General features: G+C 36.2%; 1 protein-coding gene across 26 annotated transcripts in view; it reads left to right on the top strand.

The window, feature by feature from the left end:
• The window catches only part of Ptprd (protein tyrosine phosphatase receptor type D), a 634177-nt gene that overhangs the window by 543011 nt on the left and 72792 nt on the right, over positions 1-18374 (top strand). For all 26 annotated transcript variants that reach the window (XM_090329963.1, XM_090329988.1, XM_090329980.1 and 23 more), the window contains one exon: positions 15202-15325. In XM_090329963.1, the coding sequence (XP_090186089.1) occupies positions 15202-15325 (124 nt within the window). The remainder of the gene's footprint in view (positions 1-15201; positions 15326-18374) is intronic.

The following is an 18374-nucleotide window of genomic DNA, read 5'->3' as shown; positions in this document are numbered from 1 at the left end:
GGCTCTGAGTGGTAGAGCATTAGACTTAAGTGAAAAAGCTCAGAGACAGCACCCAGGCCTTGAATTCAAATCCTAAAACCACCTCCACCCCCCCCTCAAAAAAACAAATCATGATAAGATAGAAAATTTGACTTAGTGGAAAGAAGGCAGATTTAAACCCCAAAACAAGTTGTGTGACATATTTTATCTATTTGAACTCACCGTTGAAATCTTTGCATATAAAAATTATTTTAGAATGAAAACATTCAGTAGATGCATTTTACATTTGACTCAGTATTAGACTATGGATGGTCTGTAAAGAGTCAAGTAGCTTTTTCCCCTTAACTTTGGTGAATAATTAATTTCTTTTTTCGTTATTATTGTTTTTTAAACATCTAATACAAGGAGCTCATGTCACTAAAAGATATCAAGTCTCAGAGCTAGGTCTAACTGGATCCTTGTGTTAATCCTGGGTGAATAGTTGTCACTGGGTGTATTATTTTGGTACTGGTTCATGATAGTGCAAGAGATGACCAAGTTTTCATTGTTTTATTTGTGTGTCATGGACTAGATTTAGATTTAGCTTCCGTAGGGCAGGGAAAGTAGCTTATTTATTGAGCTATCAACATTTCTTGAGTGAAGGCATGCATGAAGTTTAAAAATGACAAAGGAGCCTGGTTGACTCTTTATATCTGTTTACCCGCACAGTTGTGTAGCATCAAAAAGAGTACTCATTATTAAGCCATGAATGAAGTTGCACCATTTGGTCATAACGACTGGGAATCTTGCACTGCAGCTAAGGTTCTTAGGAGATCAAGTGCAACAGCAGCGTTCCCCCAATGTGGTGGAGAAGCATTTCTGGCTGTCCTCATCCGACCGCCTCAGGCACCCTATCCTGTCTATCAGTAAAGTACGGATCAAGCCAGTGGCCATAATTCTGGTTTCTGTTCACAGTACCAAAGTATTTCCCTGCTTGAATGGAAGCAACACAAGAGTAATGACGATGGAACTCAGATTTCCCATTGCCTCAATATAAAGAAAAATAAAGAATGCATGCTTCAGGAAGATCTTAGGGAGAAAATCCGATCTCTCCCTAAATCTACAATTCACCATCAAGTTTCCCAAAAAATGGCAGCTTTAGTATTGGTCTGCCTGCAGTTGTGTGTGTGTGTGTGTGTGTGTGTGTGTGTGTGTGTGTGTGTGTTTGCATGAAAAGAATATCATTGTTTCCTCAAGACTTCATCTGCTCGGGATTTATTCGCTCTTGAAAAGGGATATAATCTTTTGTTTCTGAACTATAATCAATGCTGTGGCAAACAATTGTGATGCCACAGACCAAGGATTGTAATTTTCATTAGAGCATAAACAAACAATAGAGACACTTATTTCTTTAAATACTACAAAGACGACAGAAGACCGAATTGAAAACCATTAGTCACATAACAAATCATTTGTAAGAACATTAATACCTGAGTTAGAAGTCTTTGTCCTTTCCAGTTTTATGTTCAGTTAATCTCATGCCACCAAGCAGTTACTGCATTCTTGCTGTGTTCCAGTTACTTTCTAGACAAAAACAAATAATTATAAAACTTTGCCCTTGAATCAAGAGTGTCACTCTCAATTTTTACTTTAATATAACAGGATTTGAAATTTTGTTTTTAATAGTCAGAGTTAACATATGAAAGGGTGGTGAGCTATTTTTTCTGACATTCAATCACAGATTTAAAAATCCTGTAGGCCTTTCCTTAGAGTACTAACTATGTAAGATATGTACTTCAGAGTCTTTATTTGATATATTTGGGGGCAGAAAAATAGATCCTTCAAATTCTTAGTCTTTTGGACCTACCTCAGGAAAAAAAAGTCTTGTATTTTCCTTCCTCCTATTCTGTTACTCGAGGGTATGTAAAACAAGATTAGCATGGGGCATGGGGCTTTATTATGTTTTATGTTTCCCTGGCAAAATTTCACAATGCTTTTTAAAGTTATGTGAGCAGTTAACAAGCAAAGTAGTCTGTCTTATAATTGCAAGCACAGTGCTTCTGGCTGGATAAAATATATGCCTAAAGAAATAATACGGAATTCTGAAGTGTCATACAAACCTTTATATGTTTTTCTCATATTGTAAATCACTGATTAAGGTACTTTACTTATATGTAAGTAACAAGAGGGTCTAAACTGGGATGAGAGGATCAGCAAGTCCTTTATAATTTTTACTTAGCCTATATTTATACTTCGAATCTCTTTGTATTGTGTTAGCGGGCCTCTAAAGCAAAGCACAGCCTCAAGATGCAGTCATGTTATATTTACCTTGTGAGATAAAAGCAAACATTATGCTATAATAATGTTCCATAATGAATAACATGTTTAAAATACAGTCAGATAAAATTATTTATCTTTCCCAGAATAAAGTTCTGTCTGCTCTTATTGCATATCATGATTAATAATACTTTTTGATCTGAAGAACTGGACTCTTTTTACAGTAATATTACAAGTAAGCATATATAAACCTTCTAGACAGTTTATATCTATTCCACTGCCTGCAATGCTGGATCTAAGAAGGGCTATTTTTTTTAAGATTTTAACATACCCTAGGCCTTGTTTTTATAAATTAGTTGACTCTAGCTTACCCAATGGAACACTTTCCAGCATAAGCATGGTAAAGTTGCTGTCTTTATAAATATCAACATTTGTAGGAAAGAAATTCTGAGGAACATATTACTCTCTTAGTCTCAGGTTTGCAATCATCACGCACATTTTAAGACTTGGTGTGAAGGTATAATTACTAGTGAAATGAGTTCCCCAGGTTCTAAAGACAGCATGTTAATTGGGACAAAAACTCGAATTTGTTAAATTTATGTGAATGTGTTTTACATATTTTATAAGCACCTGAACTGGGTTAGCCATTTTGATGCACAAGGAAGCTTTATTTCTGTTCAGAAGTTTGTAGTAGAGTTGGGGGAAAGCAAGGGACTGTCAAATGAAATGACAAATTTTAATACCTTTAAACAACTCTATGAGAAGAAATGCCAGCCTAACGATAGTTGCACACAGCAATTGCAATACATTTCCATGTGTGGAAATGTTTGTGGAGTAAATTGGGGAAATGGGAATTCTAGCTGAACCTTGAAGAATTTAGAAAAGCAGAAAGGATATGAAAGTTGTTCAAGCCAGATATGAAGTAGTCCAACATGAAGAAGTCAAAATTGATTGACTCTGCTATGGACAGAGAAAAACAGAGCCAGAGGCTAGAATTTAGGATTGTTCATTAAAATTGATTACAGCCACTGCCACATTAATACTGAGCTGGTGTGCAGCCTGAGGCATATCACAGCGTGGCAATACATGACTCAAAAGGACTTCAAGTCAGTGCAACAAGCAAGAAAATACTAAACAATTATGACAGATACGCAGACACAGAATGCTATAGGGTTTTGATGACAAAATTGCCAAACGAATTCACTAAGCCATTCAAAGACGCTCCAGCTAGTCTTCAAAGTTTCCATGAGAACATATTTCTGGGTTTAAATTGCAGTCGTAATTTGTCTTTCACACATAAATAGGACAATGATGAAGGTTTGGGTTGCATTCTGTTTAATACCTATTGGTCTTCCTTAACACAAACCTGCCTCATTTGCTGTAAAACTACATTTGGGACATGTATCCATCTCTCTCCAAGGAGATAGAACAACACTGGTAATGAGGATGCTAATACTGGATGAAAAGTGCTATAATTTATGTTCAGATTCAGTAAACTATGGTTATATAGCAAAACATTCCAGTCCTCTGTCAATGACAAATTTATTGAAGACAAGCTTTCAGAAGGATTGTACTGGAAAGCCTATTAAAGTGCTATCCATTAAACCATTAGGACAGTCATTAAAACTGTTAATGCAGACTTGTTATTCAGGAGTTATTGGTCTCTCACCATTCTCAGTATTTTCTGCCAATACTGCTTCATGTTTTGCTCCATTTGCCTCTTCAGTGCTGAAGAGTGAGTAAGCCTTGCTTTTCTGTCTTTCACTGCAGAATTTGTGATATGTGGGAGATATACAGAGAAGAGGGAGACACTGGTAGATAGAAATGAGAGACAGAAATCATTCGTCTTTTTGTTCCTAATTATACAGGATTAGGCTTAAATTTAAGATTCTTTATTTTGGGATTTGATTTATGTTTGCCAGTCCTGGGGCTTGAACTCAGGGCCTGGGCACTATTCATGGCCACTTTATGCTCAAGGCAAGCATTGTGCCACTTGAGCCACAGAACCACTTCTGGCTTTTTCTGAGTATGTGATACCATGGAATTGAACTCAGGGCTTTGTGCAGGCTAGGTGAACACTCTACCACTAAGCTTGCTCCCGGCCCTGACTTTTTTTTTTTAATATGCTAAAATTCTAACCCTATAGAAAGCCATAGCTTTGTCTTCCATTACCACAAGACTTTGGAAATGAAAAAGACTGGAATAAATGCATCATTATATCTAAACTGATCAAGACATCTGGAATGTAGTCTTTTTTCTTAATTATGCATGATTAAGAAATAAAACAAGTTATTATTATAAATTTGTTTTATATATGTATATGTATGCATACACATATGTGTATATATACACATTGCATGCACACACACATGCACACACGCGCACACACACACACACACACACACACACACACACACTAGAGTTAGTCATTTAGAGATTACACTTCAAAGTCAAACACTGGAATTCATCTTTAAACACCCTGTAACAGCAGGGTGATTCAAGGAAAGCCTCATAGCTCCTATAAGCCTTGACTTGTCCATCTGTGTGGTAGACATAACATTTACTCCTCACCTTGTTCTAAGAATGAAGTCAGACTCAATGCATAGTGCTGATTTGTTCATCCCTGTCACCACTATCCCTATCTGCCGGAGCCAGCCGGCAGCAAAATGGGATTCCTGACTTTGGGGGTGAAGACTGGGAAAAGAAATAGACAAGAAAAAGATGGGGTCTGGAGGACTACAGCCAAAGTCAGCAGCCCAAGACTCCAGCCTAAGGCGAGCTTAATTAAGACTGTAGTCTAAGGCCGTGGGCTTAAGACTGTAGCACCGTTTATTTCAAGTTCCAACCTTAAATACTTTTCTTAAAACCAGGAAACTGCCAGAGGTTACATTCCTGTGACTGACATCATCCAAAGTCATCGTGATAACAGCTTACTTCCTTGTGTACTCAATTGTGCAGGTCTAAGGTCACTCTGACCCCATACTTGGTCCCCAACACCTATCATCAGCATATGAAGCCAGGTAGAGTGATTCCCTTCTGCTATTGTTTGGCAACTTTAGTTGGAGATGAGCCAGCCTGTGTTGGCTCTTCCATATTCATTCTAGATTATGAATCTACACTGAATGTTAGCTCCATAGACCATAAAGGCCAATTGACTAATTTGCTGTGGGTTTGAAAAAAAAAAAAAGAAAACATTTACATGATTGAGTCCTGTAATATTTTCCCTATGCTTCTAATATAACAGCAGCGGTGACACATATGTGCTGGAATTCATCTCCGCTCACTTAGGAGAATAGTATAGTGTTCACAAATGAAATAACTAAAGAACACTACCAAACACGAGGTAAAGGACTTAAAATCATGAGCACTTACAGCCCAGAGATAAGTGCTAATGTCAGTGTGTAAGGAGTGCAGGTGTATCTGTGGATTATTTATTTTATAGCCATGCATCTAAGCAATATGAGTGTGTGTGTATCTATTTCAAGAGTTTAATAAGCTCTTTATCTGAACAGTAAGAGTATAAGTCTTTCATGTTATTAGTCAAGCAGTTTTTCATACGGTTAGTCATTTAGGCAGTTTGCTCTTATTGTAACATTAAGGCTCTATCCAAGCTTTCTTTTATTACTATAGATTATTATCTATAGATTTCCTTTATGTGTATTCAGACAAAAGTCTTGTTTTTCAATTCCAAACTGTTAAGAGCATTTCGTCTCTGCCAATGTCAGAAGACTAGCTTCAGGAAATAGATGAATAGATGCCTGGGTTTGTTTTGTAGAAGACATGCAATGGATCCCAAGCCAGGACTCCAGACCACATGAATGAGAACTGGATTCTGGGAGCATCTGTTCATCAGTGGTGTGCTATCAGGGTCATATTATTAAGCTGTCATCCTTTTGAGAGGCTTAGATACTCATGGCTCTCCCATCTGGGACACCATTTTCTGTGTGCCTTTGTTGAAAACCAGGCATTGTATTCATAAATTACTTGGATAAATGGCAACACCTGTGTGCAGCTACTTAAAGATAATTTTTGTTAAAAGGAATAGGTTAGATCGCCGTGTTCTTCTTAAAAATAGTTTTAGGAAAGGGGGACAACAACATGAGATGGGGTATCAAGTTTCAAGAAGTAATGTACCCATTACCTAATGAATGTAACTATAAGCTCTCTGTATATTATCCTGGCAATAGAATATAATAAAAAATAGTATTATCATTTTAAAAGCCTACTAACTTGACCTTCTAAAAATGTGAAGGCTTATTTTTGCTGTTTCCTTAAGGTACCTTAGCAAATGCTATTTCAATAGAATAATCACACAACAGTCATGAAATAATTCAAACTATTTTTTTCATCAAGTAGTTTTCCTTTTAAATCTGTCCATTCACTTTTTTCACTTTTTTCTTCATTTTGTTTTTTTTTTAAATGAATAGTCGGGATTCACTATCAAAAGAAAAAGTGAAAACAAATAAATGTGATTACAAAGTACAAAATATATGTATTTTTCCAGAAAATAGATGAGGCTCAAAATTAGATAGGTTGATAAATTGTTGCATAATAAAGACAATGACAAAAACATATTTTTTTGCCTAGGTTAAGGGCAGCGTTATTCTGACATGCTTCCAGAATAAATAGAATTGGCATTACTGGGAAAAGAAACATTGTTTACATGTTATGATTGTCTTAGTCAAATATGTTCCAGCATAAGGCACTGACTCAAATTTGGAGGAGCAAAAATGTCTGCCATTGTCTTGGTGACAACTTTGCATTAGGCAATTTGGACTTAAAACAATTATGTCACCGAGTGCCAGTGGCTCATGACTGTAATCCTAGCTACTCAGGAGGTTGAGATCTGAGGATTATGGTTCAAAGCCAGCCTAAGAACACAAGTGAATGAGACACTTATCTCTAATTAACCACCAGAAAAGCAAAAGTGGCGCTGTGGCTCAAGGGGTATGCCAGTAGCCTTGAGCACTCAGGGACAGTACCCAGGCCCAGAGTTCAAGTCTCATGACCAACAAAAGAAACAAACAAATCTCTTATGTCTGCACAGGTATGGCAGCATTTACAATGTGTGACAAATTAACACATTGATTCTATTAGTTTGGTATCGAAATTTGGTACTCTGATATCCACAGGGAAAAAAGAATACAACTGAGAATGTAATGATATACATAAATTATATTTACTTTTGTTTGTCACCTGTACGTAATTGTAATAATCTGATATTCCTGATTGTGCAACCTATTTTACTTCTTGTATGTCATTGTATCTAAATGATTTACCAATCAACTGATTTGTATTTATAAATTACTATCATTTTTATCAACTCAACCAATTTTATCTCTTTGAACAAATAAGTTTAACAAACGTGTAATAACATAATCCCAACACAAACCATATGGGTACCTGAAAATTTTTAATTCTATTTGCATTTCCAACTAACATTTGAAATCCCTGAAGTATGAAGTGTATTTTTTTTTTTGCCAGTACTGGGGCTTGAAATCAGGGTCTCAGCACTGTCCTAGGGCTTTCTCAAGGCTAGAGCTCTAGACTTGAGCCACATCACTTCTGGCTTTTTCTATATATGTGGTACCAAGGAATTAAATGTGGGTTTTCCTGCATACTAGGTAAGCACTCTACCTCTAGGCCAAACTCCCAGCCTGTATGACGTGTATTTATAAAGTGATTCTCTCTGATACTTAATTCTTGCAAATGTCAATCTCCCCCTCCCTTTCTTACTATTCACTTTATATGAGGTAAGATACATAGAGAGAAATATATAAAAAGAAAAATTTTGAGCCTAAAACACATCAGTGCTCCCATTTTTCTAAACCATAACCCTCTAGAAAAAGGAATATTTTTTACTACATTGAATAATATACAGACAGTAGAACATACTGTAAAAGAATGTAACATAAAAATGCAAATCTGACCAACATATTGTACCTCTGGAATCTCTGCTTCTCAGAAGGTAGAAGAAAGAAAATAATGGGTTAGCAGTCAGTACTGAAAATCAAAGTGCAAACATAATTGCTGGAGTATGGCTGATAAAGCTCTTGTATATCAGGCAAAAGGCTCTGGATTCTCTGGCCAAAAAAATCATATACATATATAAAATAGTAAAATAAGTCATCTGAATTCCAAACATTGTGTATCCAGCTAAGTTGAACAACATCTCAGTAGTTTTGTTGTCACTGCATTTTTAGTATTTTGGATTTGTGAAAAATTAAGATATTTCCATTTATATTTAGGAGCAAAATGTATCCTCATGGAAGTTATACTTAGTTCCAGGAGCAAAATGTATCCTCATGGAAGTTATACTTAGTTCCATGATATAATTTAGGAGAAAGGTGTTTATTAAACATTTTCTCAAACTAGGAGCTGGTGGCTCACACATGGAATACTAGCTAGTAGGAGGCTGCTCTAAGGATTGTCATTCAATGCCAGCCTGAACAGAAAGGCTGTGAGATTCTTATCTCTAGGTAACCATGAGAAAACCATAAAATCAGCTGTGGCTCAAAATGGTAGACCACTAACTTGAGCAGAAAAGTTTATGGACAGTGTCCAAGTCAGGAGTTCAAGCCCTACCACAGACTCCTACCCCACCCCGCATCCCCTCCTCCTACCCACCCCAAAGGAAAACTTATCTTGAATCATATGTCCTATCATGTGGCTGAATGATCCTTTATGAGGACACTATCATTTTTACAACTCTACATAGCAATTCTATAAATATTGTAGAGAAGTATCACTTTGGGTAGATTTCTGTATCTGATATATAATATAGAGAGATTATTCAGTCACAGCACTCCACACCATATACAGTTGATGTCATTTTATCCCCTGGAGACAAAAATCTGACTGAAACATTTTTTGCTACCTTTGATGAGCAAGGTACATGTATGAATTCCATTGTAGGTGAAGAGAGTACTTCTATAGCTGTGCATTTAGCAATATCTGGAGTATTAACAAAATGCTATTGAATTTCTTTGCACTGTAATGGTAGCCTAGATCAAAGATGCTCCTTTATAGGAAAAGACTCAGTAAGATTTGGTAATCAATTGGTTAAACAAAAATAAAAGAAAATGAGCATACAACACGATATAGGGAAATACTATTAGACCCAGTTACATGATGTGTTGTAGATAACAAAGTGAAAAGAGAAATCCAATACCCTGTTCTGATTTGCTCAACATTACTTTACCCATGCCTCACATTCCAGTTTCTATGGTTGAAGATCTTTTTGAAGAAAGTACTCGTTATGCAAATTACAGGCCTTGGCTAATTGTGGAAAATACAGCCCTTCCCAGCTATGCAAGCATGGCTCTTTTTCAAGTAGATACATATTAATTCGCCATTTTAAAATAGGGAATAGAGAGGAAAAAGTAGGGAAAGAGGGGAGTAAATATTGAGAGAGAAAGAGAGAGAAAGAAGTGGGGAAAACATAAGTAGGAATGAGAATGAGTGAAAAGCAAAAATGGCTTCACTGAAGAAGTATACAATGCCAGTTGGCTCTTCAAAACCTTAGAAAGTTCATGAGAAAAATCTCAGGCTGTGCCACACTAAGAAGGCACCAAATGGGTCTCCTGTTGTTGAACTATGTGGAAAGATAGAGTTTCTCTACAAGTGAAGGTCATTGAAAGTTCAATTTCCTTAAAGGGTAGTTTGACCCACAGTTTGGCTAGTAAAATACTTGGCCTATTCCTTCTATATAATTAAATTTTTGTAAGCTGTTTTAAAAACACACACACAAAAACAAATTCATCCTGTTTTTGTGGCTTTCTTTTGATGAGCTCTAAAGGAATCTTCTGGGGGTTTTCTTGTGGTGAGATGTGGTGTATCATGTATGTGAATTTTACTTTTTTTAAAAAAGAGGTTGAATTTAGGGGCAAGGAATGTGTCTTAGTGGCAGAATGATTACCTAGGCTGTACAAATTCCTGGGTACCACATACACAGAAAAAGCTGGAAATGATGCTATAGCTCAAGTGATGGAGTACTAGCCCTGAGAATGCTCATCCCTGGTCCTGAGTTCAAGCCCCATGAATCTCTCCACAAAAAACGAGGTTGAATTTAGTAGAACTGTTTATGGACTTTTCTTTAAGATGATGACTTCAGCACTATTAGAATATATCGTTTTACTCAGTGATTATAATTTGATGTGTATAATAATAATCACTCGCTTCTGGTGCTTAGAATTGCACAAATCAGCAATTCAATTGAGATTTTTCTTTCCAGTCTTACTTGTATGGTTTCAATAGAAAGAGTAAAGAGCAAGTGTAAAGCTGTCAGGTAATCTCTAGTTCAGCAAGAGAGGAATTGTGGCATGGCCACTGGGTCTCAGCCATGAGGACCAGAATTTCTGGTCCCCAAACCCTACTAACAGTAGGGGAACTGGGAGAGATAGCAATATCACTTTAGGGCATCACAGTTTTTCCATCTTCCATACCACAGCGATAATGATAACCACTTCTAGGATTTGAAGATAAAATGAGTTTGAACATGACATGTTAAGACAAAGTAAACATCAAAAATGGTGTATGTGTCATTACTAGATGGAAATGTATATATATATTAATTCTAGCTTTTAAAATAAAAAACACATTGAAAAATTACAAATGTATCTGATAATATGTAGATTACTTTTCTTCTTTTCTAAGAAAATTAGAGTTCTAATTGTTAAGAAAAGATTAAAAGCTTTCAGGCCTAGTATAAGACTTGCATGCAAAGCACTGACATTAGCAAGTGTCTGTTTGAGACTTTCTCTTTCTTCTTTAAACCACCCACAAAGATGCTTTTCCTTCTTTCTGTTCATTATTTTCCCTCAGTGAGGCAAAGGCAGAATTGAACAGCTGTTAGTGTTACAATGATTTAGTCAAAAGCTACAGTGGAGACAGGATGGAATGTGCAGGCAAGGATGGAAATGCTTTCTATCTTGGTAAAGTTTTAGATTATTTTAAAAGTCTAACCAGGATGTCTTTCAAAGCAGTTGTTGTCTGACTGAATAAATAAACACAAATAGGAAGGGGTAGCCTGGTTATATTATCTACAAATATCATACAGCTTATGATAAATCTGTTAATCAATTTAGAAAGAATAAATTGACTTTACTCTTTTCCAAGTTGCAAAATTCTCCTCAAATAAGGCTGACAAAATCCTACCCAAGATTCTAGCTCAATAAAGCAGTACGTTTGGTTGTGAGCTAAGAAGACATGATCATCAAACAAAAGGTTGTTTGGGTACAGTATAAGCCAGGTGATGAAAAGCAAGAATTTGAGACAAGATGGTAGAAAAATGCAAAGAAAGAATTGACAGTCTATTAGACAAAGGGTGCTTATTTTAAATTGCTTTGCAAAACATTTGAGTTACCTAAGCTTGATTCTATATCAGAAAGAGGCATAGTCAGAGCAGACTAGCTAAAATTTGAGGTAAAGGGGAAACCACTTCTTATTTTAGTCAATATGGATTATCCTTGTTCATGTCAACATTTCTTCGTCCTCAAGAGCCAGGAACAAGGGAAGCCAGGGAACAAAGAGACAAAATAAGTGTCTCATCTTGGCCCCTCAGTAAGACCTACAAGAGTGAGTTTTAAGATTTAGAGTCGTATTCCTTGATGATATAGCTGCCTTATTAATAGGGATAATAGAAATGTGATTTCCTTCCATGACTTTTTTTTGAAATGTATACATATAAAATAGCATTAATCTACCTCAACAACTTTCAGGTTTTATTCTTCTTTACTGAGTTTACTGCTCTCAGCATTCTGACAAGCTCTGAAAATAATGACCTATGCTGTGTATCGTTAAACGTTCAGTCAGACAGATAGATACAGATGGATGAGCGCTGTGTTGCACAAAGACAACTCAGCATTATTTAATCAATGTTTGTTTGATCCGTGTAAAACAAGAATAAATGTAAGCTGTGGCCCATCTGTTTCATCATCCATGTGAAGCCAACCTCATTTTTAAAACTTGATTTCTTATATAATTGTCCTGGAACGACACAGGACAGTAAGTTGAGAGGAAATATCATTCACATTGGGGAGAAGTGAGGATTGTAAATTGGACCTCTCCATATTTCAGTGGCAATCTTGACAGTGTTAAGAAAGGCATCAGAGCTTTGTAATTCCAGCTGGTAATTAGAAGCTGAACTTAGAACTCTCACAAACATGAGCTGGGGGATAACTTGTCTAAGTCTACCTATGCAAATTTAGTCAAATTACTTAATCACCAAGTTAGCATTGTGCCTGTCATGAAGAAGGTGCTCAGGAAGATTTATTGGGTTTATCTTTCTTCACTTTCATCTCCTCAGCAGTCAAAAAAAAGGTAAAAAAGAATACCTAACCTCTTAACTGTTGAGAAACATAAATCACACTGCACAATAAAGCATAATGAATGACCTGGCAGCTAGTATAATTACCCTGCTACTTATTCTCTTGGATCGTGTTTGAAAACCTAAACATATCAACACATTGCTCATTTTTCCATGTGGCACACTGCTCATGTTACCAGTTTTAAAAATCTTTGGTGTAGCTAGCATATTGAAAATAAGTCCAGAGGCCATGATCAAATAGCGTAAATCACAGTGGGGAACCTTCTTCCAGCCTAGGGAAGAGCCTCCACTCCGGTTTTCTCTTGTCAGGTCACTGACTAGGCCACCATAAACAAGCAGAATTCCAATCTGATAAACATAATGCAAGACTGGAAGAATGGAAAAAGAGTAGAACAGAGGTGGCCTATTATATGTCCTATTTCAACTCTTATAGATAACTCTTGAGATAAGGTACCAAAGGTAGCAACTAACACAGAAGACTAAGAATATGTGGCAAGAGCAGACATGGATGTGGGTTAATGAACAGTGTCTTTGAACCCCCACTATCATGACAACATACATATCACCATTGTATATAGGGTTAGGTGATCTTAGTCTGGGGAAGAACAGGAAATAATGTCCTTCCTCAAAGCACTGTATCATCTGTGAGCTTAGTGGCTTAGGATATTTGAATGAATAATGTGTAGTTAGTAATGTTCCTCAGGAGAAAAGGAATATCAATATTAGTTATCACTTCAGCTTTACATACTATAGCATATGGTGAGTGTTAAGTACTAACATTTTGGTAATTTGTGTATTAAAGTCCCCTAAGTTTTTCTCTGACTTATACAAAAGAATTACTCTTTCCTATCTCTTCCTGAGCATTTTTCAAGGATGTTTAATCATAAGTTCTAATTGTTTAAAATCTTTTATGAAAGCATGCACTCAGCTAGCCATAAGTATACATGCAAAGATGGCTACAGACATGTAAATAGGATTGTGAGGAAGGAATTTATAACTCAGCTCTTAACATACCCAGAGCCAGGAACACTTCTTAAACAGGTGTATATTCTGCACGTATGGTTTAAAAACCAGCATTGACATTGATATATAAAATAGGTGGGAAAGATTAGAGGACGGATTCACATCAGACTTCAGATGAAGGTCTGGATTGAAAATGCCCATTGGGAGTGTAGACCTGAGAGGAATGTGAGAGATTTTAAAGACAGTTCTTGGCCATGGAGGAGAAATATTTTGTGTATACAGGTTCAAGGTTGAATTGAAGGCTTCTTCCATGACCTCTGAGTCCTTCAGTTTTTTAAGACCATAGAATATTTGGTAAAGGGAAAAATGTACAACTCCCTCAAAAAACAAACCAGAAAGATCTTTAATAATGTTATTCTTTAGACCATGACAATATGTTACTTTAGGCTTTATTATCAGTATTTTTTTTGGTGGTCATGGGACTTGAACTCTGGGCTTGGGCTCTGTCTCTGAGCTCTTCAGCTCAAGGCTACTGCCCTACCCCTTGAGCCATAGCATCACGTGTGGTTTTCTGGTGATTAATTGGAGATGAGTTTCACAGACATTTTGGTGCCGAGGCTGGCTCTGAATCACGATCTTCAGATCTCAGTCTCCTGAGTAGCTACGATTATAGGTGTGAGCCACTGAGCCTGTCATTGTCACTATTCTTTAAACTCCAAAGTCATGGACTATTTTTGAACACTGGTAAGTGTTCATACATAGATATGCACAAATTGGATAAGGAAAGGAAGCTGGCTACATATGTTCCTTAGTAAATGAGAGGATATAGTATATACAGCTGAAAATTTCAGCAAGTTTGGGGCTATGCAAAACTGTTAACTTGAATGGCTCAAGTGTTTTACTGTCATGCTGAACTCTGTCTTTTTTATTTTTTTTTATATTTTTTATTGATCCTCAGTCTTGAACTCAGGACCTGGGTACTGTCCTTGAGCTCAAGGCTAGTGCTTTACCACTTCAACCGCAGAGCCACTTCTGGCTTGATTGGAGTAGTTAATTGGAGATAAATGAGTCATGAAATTTCCTACCTGGGATGGCTTCAAACCACAATTCTCAGCCTCCTCAGCAGCTAAGATTACAGACATGAGCCACTAGCTCCCAACTTGAACTCTATTGCCTTAAGAGAGTGTATTCACCTTTAATGCTGTGATAGGTATTACATGTGTTTTCCTTTTGCATATAAAGGCATGGTAAAGCAACATCAAAATAATTGCTAAAATCTCCTTTAGTTAATTTTTTTCACCTAGACATAAACCTATTTTAGTGTTATTTGAGAAAAACTTGATTTTGACCTTTTCAAATTATGTTTATTTAATTAACTTACATTTCCATATACCATGAAATGAGAAATCTTATCATGATGTCTGCATCCTATGATGAAGGAAAACATGGTCTGTTTACTGTGGCATTGATAGAAAGTAAAACATTCCTTCAAATATTATAAACAAGCCTGAATTTGGTCTTAAAAACCTATAGTTCAACTTAATTGTAAACATATACATATAATAGGATATGCCTTCAGAAATTTGTTTTCGAATCATGTTTGTTACCTGGGATAAATGTCTATTAATTCTGTGGTATCCAGTATTGATTGGGTGTGTGCTATTTTTCTTTTAAAGTCAATCGACCCTGGCCAGCAGTTCACATGGGAACATTCAAACTTGGAAGTAAATAAACCAAAGAACAGATATGCAAATGTAATTGCATATGATCATTCCCGGGTTCTCTTATCAGCAATAGAAGGTAAGGAAATACTGCTTTTCTTTATACCACTATTTTCTGAAGTTTAACTATGTACATGAGACATTGCTGTAACTAGACTAATAAAAACAGTCACCAATGAAAATAGTCACCTCAGATATAGGTACTTTTTTCTATCTTGTGCAAAAGCATCCCCTGGCTGAGAGTTTGGCCTAGTGTTAGAGTGCTTGACCACCATGAACAAAGACCGGGGTTCAATTCCTTGGAACCCCATATGCAGAAAAAGCTGGAAGTGATACTGTGGCTCAAGTGGTAGAGCACTAGCCTTGAGAAAGCCCAAGGACAGTGCTCCGGCCCTGAGTTCAAGCTCCAGGACTGGCAAAAACAAAACAGAAAAAAGCATCCCCTACTGGTTCTCAGTATCTCTGTTACCACTGAGGGCACCAGAACAATAAGGGCATCCTTCATCACCTAACTGCCTCCCAAGAGAGGATCACCAAAAATCCATGTTTTTGTGTTGAAAAAAAAATTGAGGTTGACAACTTTACTGTTGGCTGTTAATGATGGTGAATGAGCAGATGATTGTCAGAAGGGGCCCATCAACAAACTGGTTATCTTAAAGGCAGGGGCAGAGAATTATTTGTAAATAAATGGGGACATGTGTTGAGAATAATCCAGAGTTTAGGAGTTAGTGGTATGGTGATTAATACAAATTAAGCTTCTTGGGCATGCCTAATATATCAAATTTATGAATTGCTTGGTGACTTGACAATTGCAGAACAGGAATGATTGTATTCCAAAGGGAATAAATGATGAGGTTTTGCTCTTCAAGCACACTGAGGATAAGGATGCCTAAGGGAAGTTTCCACTTAGCTCAGTCCATCATAAATTCATTTGTCATATTAAAGCATCAAGAAGTCCATGTTCAACACTCAACATTTTGCAAGCCTTTAGCCTATAGTAGCACATTAGATTGAAAAGTCCCTAAATTGATGCCACTGGAATCTTTTCCAGTGTCCTAAGAACCACCCTAGGCTGGCTCCTGTTCCATATTTACATGCATTATCATTGTGTGTCTAGAAATGTTCAAAATTCACTATTAACCCTCTTATAGATGAGTCATAAAGCATTAAGTAATATTAGCTTTACTCTCAGTCTATTTAAGGACTCCATGGCTCAAGTATTTGAATCTATACTTATTCATATGTCTCTTTCCTCTTTTTTAACATTTTTATTAACATTGATTTTTACATCATATTTCAAATGTCACGTTTAAAAAACAATTATTCAAGAAGGGAATCTCTATATATAATCATTGGCACATAGATTTTAGAAATTTTTCCTGTTTCCTAAATGTATGATAACTGACACTTTTATCTCCTAACTCTGACCAAGTCTTGCCTGACTCCTTAGAGCACAACATTATTTGAAAGCAAAACTCTCCTTAAAAGCTTTCCTACTAAGCACTAAAATTAGCAATACATTTATTTCATGATATGAGAGAACTGGAGAAATCTTTTTGCATTTGAGCAAGCTCATACTCACAGCCCCCAGGCTTCAAAATCGCATTGAGTGATTTTTCACAATCAACTTATCCTGGTGGGAAAACATTCTAATCTATTTTTCTCTTTTTCTTTTTTTAATTATATTAAATATTCAGGTGTCAGCAATCTCCCATAGTCTGAAAATTTATTCAGTACATCAAGTTTTACTATTGTTCATTCAAGCAGGACAGTGTCAACAAGTAGTTGTTTCTTTTTGAGAGGTTCTTAGAAAACTCAGTCAGTATATATGGGTTATTAGAACATAGCATTTACATGTTAGCTCTGTGTTTCCAATTTTAAAATGTGAAATGAACGAAAAGGTAGGATGATAACACAAGCTCTCTGAGAGAATATTGTAATCAAACTTCCCAACTTGGAGGAAACAAGTCTAGGTAGCTCACCAAGTCATTGAATGGCACTGGATGTGATTTTTTTTTTTTTGAGTAGCCCGTCCAAGAAATACTAATTGGCCTAAGGTAAGGCAACTGATAGTTCAATGTTAGATCCCTAAGTGACTCTGGCAGGGCATTAAAGCATAGTTTAGAGGTCAAAAATAATTCATTAAACATTCATGGAAAATAAACAGAATCTGCCCAATAGATGGTCAAGGAAGGGAGTTAGCAAGATTCAAATCCCTTACCCTATCTACAAAAACTGGTGCTAGCATAAAAGTAATTGTGCTTCTCATCCTAGACATGACTTACTTTCATCTATTAAAAGTGTATTCCTTTCCTAATAAGCTATCCTATCACTTAAATAGTAAAATAAAATAAAATGTAAAAAAAATCTTTAGAAATTTCTCATCTTTTAAATTACCTCCGTAATCAATTTAAAAACAGCACCAAGTCACAAAGAGAAGAGGTCTTTCTTTTTCATCAGCAAAGCAAGACAAGTTATACAACTAAAATGTATTTTATATTTGACTATAAGATGTAAATTTGTTGGCATGATCTTGCCTGCTGGAGAGCTTATTGGCTAGCCTTTACTATATTATGTTATTTCCACTGAGAATTAGGCTGTTTCATGCTAATATTTAATCTACTTCTATCACCATGTCATTATTTTTTCTTAACCTGTTATTTCCCACACTGAGCAGAGAAATATGTTGAGAGTCCAAAAAATACCTCCTTGTATTTATTATGATACTTGGAAATGTATGCTCAATTTATTCATATGCTATTTTTGTAGTATAGAAGCAAAAGCACTTGACTCCGGGTAAAATTTGCCTTTCCATAGCTCAGTGCTCACAAATACACCCTAAATCTAGGGCTGACCTAGAAACCCAAAGTCTTTCCATTTGAAGTTTTACAACAAAAGGTTAGAAGCATTTAACTGAGGTTTATGGGTTATGCGGAGAGCTTTAATCTAGATTACAACCATGAAGAGCATTTTATCTTACACTAAACCCCTATCTCAGTCATCCAGGAGACCTGATGTCACCTGACCACACAACCAGCCACTAACTGAGGCTTTTATAGAAACAGCTTTCATAACAGAGCCATAGTTTTTCAGGATAATAGAATGTGATTTTACACACATTTTTAAAA

This window comes from Megascapheus bottae, chromosome 3 (genome assembly GCF_031878675.1).
Source record: "Megascapheus bottae isolate mThoBot1 chromosome 3, mThoBot2.hap1, whole genome shotgun sequence".
Classification (NCBI taxonomy): domain Eukaryota; kingdom Metazoa; phylum Chordata; class Mammalia; order Rodentia; family Geomyidae; genus Megascapheus; species Megascapheus bottae.
This window is presented reverse-complemented; position numbering and strand designations above follow the sequence as displayed.